Source organism: Lepidochelys kempii, chromosome 1 (assembly GCF_965140265.1).
Source record: "Lepidochelys kempii isolate rLepKem1 chromosome 1, rLepKem1.hap2, whole genome shotgun sequence".
NCBI classification, from domain to species: Eukaryota; Metazoa; Chordata; order Testudines; family Cheloniidae; genus Lepidochelys; species Lepidochelys kempii.
In genome coordinates this window covers 2,636,209-2,648,673 of record NC_133256.1, presented here as the reverse complement: position 1 = coordinate 2,648,673, position 12,465 = coordinate 2,636,209, and the positions used below count along the sequence as shown (strand labels likewise).

At 47.5% G+C, this 12,465-nt stretch overlaps 1 protein-coding gene across 1 annotated transcript; it reads right to left on the bottom strand.

The window, feature by feature from the left end:
* Positions 1–2,338: 2,338 nt before the first annotated feature.
* On the bottom strand, positions 2,339–3,277 carry LOC140916116 (olfactory receptor 52K2-like). Its single transcript, XM_073357232.1, has one exon. It carries the CDS (start codon positions 3,275–3,277, stop codon positions 2,339–2,341), a length of 939 nt encoding a protein of 312 aa, XP_073213333.1.
* Between the last annotated feature and the right edge of the window lie 9,188 nt (positions 3,278–12,465).

Genomic DNA, 12,465 nt, shown 5'->3' with positions numbered 1-12,465 from the left:
CTCATAAGTCATGTCTTCCAGTCGCCTAATCATTTTTGTTGCCCTCTGATGGACTCGTTCCATTTTTTCCACATCCTTCTTGTAGTTTGGGACCCAAAACTGGACACAGTACTCCAGATGAGGTCTCACCAAGGTTGAATAGAGGGGAACAATCACATCCCTCGATCTGCTGGCAATGCCCCTACTTATACATCGCAAAATGCCATTGGCCTTCTTGGCAACAAGGGCACACTGTTGACTCATATCCAGCTTCTCATCCACTTTAACTCCTAGGTCCTTGTCTGCAGAGCTGCTGCCGAGCCATTCGGTCCCTAGTCTGTAGCGATGCATGGGATTCTTCCATCCTAAGTGCAGGACTCTGCACTTGTCTTTGTTGAACCTCATCAGATTTCTTTTGGGCCAATCCTCTAATTTGTCTAGGGCACACTGTATCCTATCCCTACCCTCCAGCATATCTACCTCTCCTCCCAGTTTAGTATCACCTGAAAACTTCCTCAGGGTGCAATCCACACCATCCTCCAGATCATTTATGAAGATATTGAACAAATCCGGCCCGAGGACCAACCCTTGGGGCACTGCCAACTAGACATGAAGCCATTGATTACTAACCATTGAGCCTGACAATGTAGCCAGCTTTCTACCCACCTCATAGTCCATTTATCCAGCCCATACTTCTTTCACTTGCTGGCAAGAATACTGTGGGAGACCGTGTCCAAAGCTTTGCTAAAGACAAGGAACAACACATCCACTGCTTTCCCCTCATCCACAGAGCCAGTTATCTCATCATAGAAGGCAATTAGATTAGTCAGGCATGACTTGCCCTTGGTGAATCCATGCTGACTGTTCCTGATCACTTTCCTCTCCTCTAAGTGCTTCAGAATTGATTCCTTGAGGACATGCTCCATGATTTTTCCGGGGACTGAAGTGAGGCTGACTGGCCTGTAGTTCCCCGGATCCTCCTTCTTCCCTTTTTAAAAAATGGGCCCAAAATTACATTAGCCTTTTTCCAGTCGTCCGGGACTTCCCCTGCTCACCACGATTTTTCAAAGATAATGGCCAATGGCTCTGCAATCACATTCGCCAACTCCTTTAGCACTCTCAGATGCAGCGCATCCGGCCCCATGGACTTGTGCTCATCCAGCTTTTCTAAATAATCCCAAACCACTTCTTTCTCCACAGAGGGCTGGTCACTTTCTCCCCATGCTGTGCTGCACAGTGCAGTAGTCTGGGAGCTGACCTTGTTCGCGAAGACAAAAAAAGCATTGAGTACATTAGCTTTTTCCACATCCTCTGTCACTAGGTTGCCTCCCTCATTCAGTAAGGGGCCCACACTTTCTTTGACTCTCTTCTTGTTGCTAACATACCTGAAGAAACCCTTCTTGTTACTCTTAATATCTCTTGCTAGCTGTAACTCCAGGTGTCATTTGGCCTTCCTGATTTCACTCCTGCATGCCCAAGCAATATTTTTATACTCTTCCCTGGTCATTTGTCCAATTTTCAACTTCTTGTAAGCTTCTTTTTTGTGTTTAAGATCAGCAAGGATTTCACTGTTAAGTCAAGCTGGTCACCTGCCAGATTTACTATTCTTTCTACACATCATGATGGTATTTAGTCCCTATAACCTCAATAAGGATTCTTTAAAATACAGCCAGCTCTTCTGGACTCCTTTCCCCCTCATGTTATTCTCCATGTTAATTCACTTAAAGATGATGTCATAGTTTAACAAAGTAGTTCAGTTCTCAAAAACACATGGTTTCACAACTCTAACCAACAAGCTTGAGTAGAATGTCCTCAAATCCTACAGGAGCTTTCCTGTATTTGCACTTTCCAACTGAAACCTTTGGTTTATCCTCCAGGCCTCCTGAAGGATTGGATGTAGACAAATCAGATAAATTTTGTTCATCAGATCACTTCACATCTGCTAAAGAAGTTTTGCATTGTAGTTGTTTCATTTCTCTTTGGCTATCTGAAAGCAGTTTCTGTTTTTTAAACTGATCAAGAACCCTGTTCACACAGGGTCCAATGGAAAGCCACCTTGTATCAGAAATCTGCAGCATTTTATGATGATCTGGAAGTCACAGAAAGTCCGAATGACAGGATGTGAGGACTGACAGAGGAGGCTGAAAGAGATCAGGTGATGGTCAGAGAGAGGAAACTCATCTCTCCCTGACCGAGCACTGCTCTCTCCATTCCTAAGATATTCGGTGTGAGGAACTTCTCAGAATGTGAACTTCCACAGTTCTGAGCTAAGCCAAAATGGGACACAGCACCCTTGATTAATGAGGAAATAACCTTTCCCCTCTTGTCATGCAGGTTTAAAGTCAATGGCTGCGGGTGATCACATTCTGCAGGTGTACTTGCCCACTTTGTCATGAAGCTCTTTCGTTTTGATTCCATAAATGATAGGGTTGAGCGTGGCGGCAAGGAGGAAATAGAGGTTGGCCAAGATGATGTGAACATGCGGAGCGATGTGCTGACTAAACCGGTGTGTCAGGGAGGAGAAGAGGGAGGGAGTATAAGAAACCAGTATCACACCAATATGGGCTGTGCAGGTGTTGAGGGCTTTCTGGTGGGCTTTCTTGGAGGACATTCTGAGGACAGTCCTGATGATCAGAATGTAGGACAGGGCAATGAGCGTCAGGTCTAACACAATGACTAAAAAAGCTATCACCAACCCGTACGTCCTGTTGACTGTAATGTTGCCACATGACATCTTCACCACAGCCATGTGGTCACAGTACATATGAGGGATAATGCGGTTGGCACAGAATGGCTGCCTGCTCAGGAGCAGGGGCAGGGGCAGAATGAAGAGAACAGCTCTTGCCAAACCCATTAGCCCTAGCTTAGCTATTCGTGCCTTGGTGAGGATGGTGGCGTATCTCAGAGGGTTACATATGGCAATGTAGCGATCAAAGGCCATTGTGATGAGGATGGCTGAGTGCATCACAGAAGCTGCATGAAGAAAGAACATCTGGGTGAGGCAGCCACTCACAGTAATGCCTTTGAAATTGAACCAAAATATACACAGTGCCTTCGGAACAACGGAGGTAGGCATGCTGATGTCTGTAAGCGCCAGCATGCAGATCAGCAGGTACATTGGCTTGTGCAGGGTCTGCTCTTTCCATACAACAAACAAAAGTGTGAAATTTCCCAGCAGGCCGATTATGTAGAACACAGAGAAAGGGATGGAAATCAGGAAGTGGGCAGCTTCCAGACCAGGGATTCCCATTAGGATGAATGTTGATGGGTCAGTAGGGGTGATGTTGAAAGATGCCATGAGGTAGCTGAAGCATCGATCGGGCTCAGAATTGCTCAAGGTGCCTGTGAGAGGAGGGAAGCACAGTGAGGGGGATTACACACTTAATAATAATTAGTACGTAAATACTAGAAAGGGGGGTGAACAGTGAGGTGGCAACATTGATAGATGGCACCAGATTATTACGGTCATAGTCAAGTCCAGAGAATCCTCAGAGGGAGCTAACCAAGTAAGGTGAATGGGCAGCGTGATGGCAGATGAACTTCAATGTCAAAAATTGCAACATGTATGCAATTGGAGGGAAAAGCTTGAACTGCTCAGATGCATTGAAAGGTTCTAATTTAACAGTGTGAACTCAGGACAGCTCTGTGAAACCCTGCTCACAGTGCAAGCACGGAGAGAAACTTAGCAAAACATTGGTATCCAGGAGGAGGGGGATGGGGAATCATGCAGAAAATACAATGCAGTGAGATCAGCCAATTAATATTTCACCCTCCTCTGTGTAGTACTGGGCACCCTTCTCACACAGGATATTTCAGAACGAGAGGGGTTCAGGCACAGGCAATGAGAATTATCAAAGGCCCATGGAAACAGCCGGTATCAAGAGGAGTGCCCCAGGGGTCTGTCCTGGGGCAAGTTTTGTTCAACATCTTTATTCATGATCTGGATGATGGCATGAATTCCACCTTCAGGAAGTTCACGGATGACTATAAAATGAGGGGAGAGGTAAATATGCTGGAGGGTAGGGATAGGGTCGAGAGTAACTGAGACCAATTGTAGGATTGGGCCAAAAGAAATCTGATCAGGTTCAACAAAGACAAGTGCAAAGTCCTGATTGAGGGAGGAAGAATCCCATGAACCGCTACAGGCAGGGGATCGATTGGCTAAGTAGCAGTTCTGCAGAAAAGGTCCTGAGGGTTACAGTGGACGAGAAGCTGGATATGAGTCAACAGTGTGCCCTTCTTGCCAAGAAGGCCAACAACATACTGGGCTGCATTAGTAGGAGCATTGCCAGCAGATTGAGTGAAGTGATTATTCCCCTCTATTTGGCTCTGGTGAGGCCACATCTGGATTACTGCACCCAGTTTTGGGGCCCCCCAGTACAGAAAGGATGTGGACAAATTGGAAAGAGTCCAGCAGAAGGCAATGAAAATAATCAGGGGTACGGGGCACATGACTTACAAGGAGAGGCTGAGGGAATGGGGCTTATTTTATCTGCAGAAGAGAAGAGTGAGAGGGTTAGATAGCAGCCTTCAACTACCTGAAAGGGGGTTCGAAAGAGGGTGGAGCTCGGCTGTTCTCAGTGGTGGCAGATGACAGAACAATAAGCAATGGTCTCAAGTTGCAGTGGGGGAGGTTTAGGTTGGATATTAGGAAACACTATTTCACTAGAAGGGTGGTGAAGCACTGGAAAGGGTTACCTAGGGAGGTGGTGGAATCTCCTTCCTTAGAGGTTTTTAAGGCCCAGCTTGACAAAGCCCTGGCTGGGAAGATTTAGTTGGGGTTTGTCCTGTTTGGGACAGGGGATCGGACTAGATGACCTCCTGAGGTCTCTTCTAACCCAAAGCTTCTATGATTCTATGATTCTAACTCTCATACAGAGAAAGGTTTAAAAGACTGTAATTGTTACCTTAGAAAGGTGATGAATAAGAGGGGATATGAATATTATAACATAAAATACTGACTAGTAGAGAGTAGATCGCGAATGTGTTCTCCCTGTCTCATAACACAAGATCAAGAGGACATTCAGTTAATCTGAAACATAGCAAATTCAAATCAGATAAAAAAGGAATGCTTTCTTCACTCAAATCCTACTTAGACTGAGGAACTCATTGCTACAAGAAGTAGTTGGGGCCATGAGCTAAGCAAGAATCAGGAAGGGTTTGGACATTTCCATGGATACTGAGCCGATCCAGGTACAATAGTTACAGCTAAATAAATATTTTGGAAAGCCTATAAACCCACGTGTTTCAAGGCACAAGCCAATCTCTATCTTTTAGGAATTAGGATGACACAATCATGGTGGTCAAGTCACGCCCCCCCATCCACCTACTGCTGGTTTTCTTACACCTTCTGCAGCATGTCCCTGTACACACCCCTGCCTACCCCCACAACACCCACCCCTGCCCACCTGTCCGTGTGCAGACCCCTGCCTGCTCCACGACCCCAACCCTGCCTGCCTGTCCTCATACACCACCTTCCCTGCCCCACAACCCCCAGTGCTGCCAGTCTGTCCAGTAAACCACCCTCCCTGCCCCCACAATGACCAGCACTGACCACCTGTCCATGTACACCCCGCTCACTACCCCCATTAAACCCCAGTGCTCGCCGCTTGTCCATGTAGGCCTCCACCCCGGCAACTTCTAGGCCTGCTAGCCAGTGATACCCTTCAACTGGACCGAAACCAGGTGCCAGACCCCACAGCGACAGCTCACAGAAGTATCTCCTCAGACTAGGCTAAATTCAGTGTTTGCCTGCACTGGGGAAAAGTGGGAGATCATCCTGAACTGCCTTTTGGTGGGCGATGGGAACCTGAGCAGCAGCTCAGCCTGTGCCGGGAAGGAGAGAGTGACAGACCCGGTCGGAAGGAGTGAGGTTGTGGAGGCAGGAGTAGGATTGCTCACAGGAGGAGAGACGGCTGAGATGGGGGAAGGTGTGAATGAATCTGCCACAGTGTGATCCACATTAGGTTACCATCTGCGACACACCCCTGCCACAGGAGGACTCATTACGCCTCTTTGGTCTGTGCATTAGGCAGGATGTCCATATGTTTTTTCACCCAGGTTCAGGACCTTGTGCCACTCTGATCTGGATATTACACGTCCAGCCCCTCCCTCCTTCCCCCCCCACACACAAACTGTGCGTTCCTGGACCTCCCTCAATGACATATCCAACACCACCGGGTTTCCTCTAAGCCAGAAACATGCTTTTCGTTTTACTGCCTTTTGGTGCCTCTCTTCCTCCCCAGAACCAGAAATGCAGGGACAAAGAGAGAGCAGACCCCTCTCCATCTCTGAAACAAATTGTTATCCTGATAGTTTTGAACCTCTAAGCCTGTGAGTCTGAGATTTCAGCAACTCTCCTGTCAGTTCCTCTTTGGTCCAAACAAGCTCACAGGTCCTTAGAGGCCACAGGACGACTCCAGTTGAAGTCACTGGAGTCTCATGGCCGGTGTAAATGAGGGCATTTATTTAAGTCCCTCCATGTGGATTGAGGGTGAAATCTTGGCCATGTTGGGAGTTCTGCCATTGAAGTCAATAGGACCAAGTTTTCACCCTTAGTGTTGAACTTCTGGCTCCCAGCTATGAAAATCACGCCTTCTTGTCCTGCTGCAGAGAGCACTATTCTGTCAGGGTGCTGAAAGAGTCTGAATAAAACCCCCAGTTTATGTGGCGTTCTGAAACTGCGTATGAAGGACAGAGATTTCAAAACACAGGCACCCTGATTTTGCTCTCAGGGAGGCCAGTGTCAATCTGGAGTGACTCACTCAAGGCAGAATGTGAGAGCAGAATCTGGCCAGTTTGTGACCTATTCTAGTTGTGAATCCTGGGCTGGATTCACGTGGGCTGGATGAAAGGACTAAAAGGTGGGTAGAAAGTTGGCTAGATTGTTGGGTTCAACAGGTAGTAATGAGTGGCTCCATGTCTCGTTGGCAGCCGGTATCAAGTGGAGTGCCCCAAGGGTCGGTCCTCGGGCCGGTTTTGTTCAATATTTTCATTAATGATCTGGAGGATGGCGTAGATTGTACCCTCAGCAAGTTCATAGATTACACTAAACTGGAAGGAGAGGTACATAAGCTGGAGGGTAGAAATAGGATACAGAGGGCCCTAGACAAATTAGAGGATTGGGCCAAAAGAAATCTGATGAGGTTCAACAAAGACAAGTGCAGAGTCCTGCACTTAGGATGGAAGAATCCCATGCACCCTACAGACTAGGGACCGAATGGCTCAGCAGCAGTTCTGCAGAAAAGGACCTAGGGGTTACAGTGGACGAGAAGCCAGATATGAGTCAACAGTGTGCCATTGTTGCCAAGAAGGCCAATGGCATTTTGGGATGTATAAGTAGGGGCATTGCCAGCAGATCGAGGGACGTGATAGTCCCCCTCTATTCGACAGTGGTGAGGCCTCATCTGGATTACTGTGTCCAGTTTTGGGCCCCACACTACAAGAAGGATTTGGAAAAAAATGGAAAGAGTCCATCAGAGGGCAACAAAAATCATTAGGGGTCTGGAACACATGACTTCTGAGGAGAGGCTGAGGGAACTGGGATTGTTTACTCTGCGGAAGAGAAGAATGAGGGGGGATTTGTTAGCTGCTTTCAACTACCGAAAACGGGATTCCAAAGAGGAGGGATTATAGACTATTCTCAGTGGTAGCAGATGACAGAACAAGGAGTAATGGTCTCAAGTTTTCATGCGGGAGTTTTAGGTTGGATATTAGGAAAAACTTTTTCACTAGAAGGGTGGTGAAGCACTGGAATGCGTTACCGAGGGAGTTGGTGGAATCTCCTTCCTTAGAAGTTTTTAAGGTCAAGCTTGACAAAGCCCTTGCTGGGATGATTTAGTTGGGGACTGGTCCTGCTTTGAACAGGGGGTTGGACTAGATGACCTCCTGAGGTCCCTTCCAACCCTGATATTTTATGATTATATGATTCAGAGGCTTTGGCTGCATTTCTTAATAAGGCAGTGAAGTTGCTAAACTGGAAAATTTGAGAGAACCAGAGGAAAAATCACACACCTCCCAAAAAATAAATCCACTGAGACAGATAGAAGGACACAGTAAGAGAGAAGGTATTGACCTTAAAAACAAATATTTAGTCTAACCGATTTACAATTATTTTGTAGTGCCAGTTTTACCAGATAAACCTCTTGGTGTTTCTGACAATACTAAACAGTTCAAGCTGCCGTGCTGGTGAATTCCTGCCCAGATGTTTTTTTTTATGTGAACCCTGGAAACCTTCCTGAGCCCTTAGCACTAGCTTTAATGCAGAAACAGGCAACTCACCAAAATCCCACTGAGGAGAGAGAGGAAATCTCCTTACAGCATCAGGAAGGCAGAGCCCCAAGAATCAGTGTATGAATCTCACGTTTGACACTTGGTGTGCTGGACTGTGACCTTTATGATTCCCCTGTACAGTCCCTATGGACTTTCAGGTTGGCCAGGATTCCCGGACAATTCCCTTGGCTCTGTGAGCAGCAGGAGAAGCAGAAAATAGATCCTGGAGAACTTCAGCCTGAGAGCCTCCCCTGGGAGTGAAGAAATGATTCGCTGATAACAGTGGCTCAGATTGTCAGGGCACAATGAGTCTTGCAGACTTGATAGCGTTGTCCAACACTACTGAAACCCCAGAGAGAAAAGGAAGTGCCAAGCCTTAGATGTATTCATTTCTTGATCAGCATTTCTGTGCCCATCGTCATAGAATCTGGGAATCTTCTTATTCTTTCCCAGCTGACGAGCGCTGTGCTGAACCCCTGAGAACATGACTTGTAAAGGAAAGGCTCTCACACATCCTGTTTCAAACACAGAGTAATAGCCCATCCCATCTGAGAGCCTATCTCTGACAGAGCGCAGCACAGATTGCCCCTGCTTTGTCATAAATCCCCCATAGGGCAATATCGTGCCATGGGCAGGAGCAGCTTCCTGAGCCCCTTCAGTGATCAGCATCTGCCCTGAAGCCTGGGGACTGCTAGACTCACTGCACATGCTGTAATAAGGAGAGGGAGGGTGGAGGGAGAGATTCAGAGGCACAGATGTGAATTAGGTGCCCAATGTCCAGCAACATTCAGTGGGACTCAGGTTGTTAAAGGCACAAAGGCAGTAGGCACCAATTATAGTTTTGGCCTTCACAACATCCTCTGGCATAGAGTTACACAGGGTAGGTCCATCAATGGCTATTGGCAGGGATGATGTCGTCGCCTCTGTTTGCCAGAAGCTGGGAGTGGGCGGCAGGGGACAGATCACTTGTGATGACCTGTTCTCTTCACTCCCTCTGAAGCACCTGGCTTTAGCCACTGTCAGAGGACAAGATACTGGGCTAGATGGACCTTTGGTCTGACCCAGTGTTGTCGTTCTTGCAACTAAAAGGGGACATGATATCACTCTATAAATCTATGACTGGTCTGGAGAAAATGAAACCAAAAATATTGTTTACTCCTTCACATACGACAAGAACTAGGGGGCAACAAATAAAATGAATAGGCAGCAGGTTTAAAACAAACCAAAGGAGGTGTTTCTTCGCACAACACACAGTTAACCTGTGGACCTCTTTGCCAGGGGATGTGGCGAAGGCCAAGACTGTAACAGGGTTCAAAAGAGAGTTAGAGAAGTCCAAGGAGGATAGGTGCATCAATGTCTGTTAGCTAAGTTGATCAGGGACACAGCCTCATGCTCTGGGTGTCCTAGCCTCTGACCGCCAGATGCTGGAACTGGACGACAGAAGATGGATTCCTTGATAATTACCCTGCTCTCTCCTTTCCCTCTGAAGCACCTGGCCACTGTCAGAAGACAGGATGCTGGACTAGATGGACCATTGGCCTGATCCAGTGGGGCCAGTCTTATGTTCTTAGCCGAGTCTCCTTTTCTCTTCTCTGAGTGCTGGACCTCATAGTCGATGGGGCCCACATGCCTCAGTACCTCAAACAGTACCTGCCATCAGACCAATAATTTGATCTGCAAGCTTGGTGGTAACAATAACACGCAATCACCCAGTTTGAACACTCACAGCTGGACTCCTTTGTTTTAGCACTTTCCTTGTACTTTTTGTGCATTTAGCAAATTCTTCCATCAAACACTCACAAAGTCTTGAGGCGATTTCTTAATTGAAGAATGGGTTGGACTATGCTCATCGTCTGGGGTCTTTGCTCTCCATGTTTCTGCAGGCAGGTCTGGAAAGCCTCGAGGCCACTTCCCAGACAGCAGTTCAAAGGGCGAAAACTTGGAGGCTTGAGGCCGTTTCCTGACAGCAAAAAGGAAGCGGGGGAAGAGTTGGTCCCAGTGTTTGGGATCCGAGGCTACAAACTTCTTTGACATTACCATCAAAGTTCTGTGAATTTGCTCTACCAATCCATCCGTTTGGGGATGGTATTTCGAAGTGCTGAATGTGGTTACCCTCAGTAGAGGGCACAGTTTTTCATGAGTTGTAAAGTCAAGTTAGGTCCTTGATCAGTGAGGATTCCTCGGGGTATTAGCAACTGCAAGAGTGATTTCATAAGCTCATTTCTGTTGGTAGGTGTGTAGCCCCTCTCCCGTTCACTGGCTTCGTCTGCGGTTGTTCAAGATAGCCAAACCTGCCTTGTGAATTTTTACACAACTTTGAGAAACTGGGCCTGAGGCACCTTTCAGGGCTCTGTGTTGTGCTATGTGCCCCCGGCCCAGCCAGTGCTGAGACCTCCGGCTGGAAAGGCAGAGGGTTTATCATGGCAGGAACCAGGAAGTTCACCCCACAAGCCACAGTTGATAGTCTAAGTTCCTGGTAAGCTGCGCGGGTAAATTGCAGCCTACTTAGCACCGTGCAGACACTCAGGGAACCCGCCCAGGGACCAGCGCCCCTCGCCCAGCCCCCACCTAGCCTGGCCCCCAACCTGCCACGGATGGGGTGCCCCTCCTCCAGCCCCAAGTCAGCGAGATTGAAGCCGCCCTGCCCCGCCTGGACCCAGGCCCAACCCGGGCGACCTTCCCCTGGCTCAGACCCAGGCATGGCTGGGGCGGCCCTCCCCTCGGCCAGACATGCTAGGGCTGGGGGAGGGGCACCTATCCTGCAGCCCCAGCCCCAGAGCTTCTGCGGCAGGGCAAGGCTCCTCCTTCACTCCAAAACCCTCATCCCCGGCCCCACCCCAGATCCTGCACCCCCAGCCGGAGCCCTCACACCCTGCACCCCAACCCTCTGCCCCAGCCCGGAGTGACCTCCCACACTCCAAACCCCTCGGCTCTACTCCCACCACATGAATTTTGTTATCTGCACCTATATGGAGGTGATGTGTCACACAACTAAATTCATTCTACACATGGGTGGGAAAAATTAGAGGGAACACTCTTTGTAGTCCACAACTTGTAGATCCCACAGCTGCTGTTGAAGCACGCTGGACTTTGGGCCACAGGTGCATTGGCAAAGCAGAAGGGGATGGCTTTGGGGTATGTAGTGTGTAGTCAAGGATAAAGAGGGTATGTTGACACCTCATAGTGTTCCTCTCTAGGCGCCCCATAAACTCTATGAATATCCTTTCAAATACAAGATCAACATGGGGGAACAGGATGAGACAGGTTTTAGGTATTCCCCTAGGTCTGGCCAGTGTAGTAGAGTGAGCCTGGTGCAGATCTGAGACCTGGACCCGAGGCTGTGAATCAAAGTCAGGCCATTTATTGAAGCAGTGCATGAACTTGGCAAAGTTGTTTCCAGTGTACTAGGCATTAGATATTTACCTAAATGTATTCCAGCTAGTGCACATCGATCCCAATCTTGTACAAGATAATATGTGTGACAAAATAATGAATAGGGATGTTTTGTCTAAGATATCAGGAACAAGGGGAAGTAACAAACAGGTGTCATGAAACACAAATGATGGTATGTATGTTGTTTATCCCAGTTGTTTCTCTCAGTCTATAAACCATAGAATCATAGGACTGGAAGGGACCTGGAGAGGTCATCTAGTCCAGTCCCCTGCACTCATGGCAGGACCAAGCATTATCTAGACCATTCCTGACAGGTGTTTGTCCAACCTGCTCTTGAAAATCTCCAATCACGGAGGTTCCACAACCTTCCTAGGCAATTAATTCCAGTGCCTAACTACCCTGACAGTTAGGAAGTTTTTCCTAATGGCCAATCTAAACCTCCCTCGCTGCAATTTAAGCCCATTGCTTCTTGTCCTATTCTCACAGGTTAAGAAAAACAATCTTTCTTTCTCCTCATTGTAACCACCTTTTACATACTTGCAAACAGTTATCACGTCCCCTCTCAGTCTTCTTTTCTCCAGACTAGACAAACACAATTTTTTTTCAATCTTCCATCATATGTCATGTTTTCTAACCCTTTCATCAGTTTTGTTCCTGGAATTTCTCCAATTTGTCCACATCTTTCCTGAATACTCCTGTTGAGTCTTATTAGTGCTGAGTAGAGTGGAAGAATTATTTCTTGTGTTGTGCTTACAACACTCCTGCTAATACATCCCAGAATCATCTTTGCTTTATTTGCAACAGTATTACCTTATTGATTCC

Excerpts from the sequence above, each read along its gene's own strand:
- LOC140916116 (XM_073357232.1), bottom strand. The coding sequence starts at position 3,277 with ATGGCATCTTTCAACATCACCCCTACTGACCCATCAACATTCATCCTA.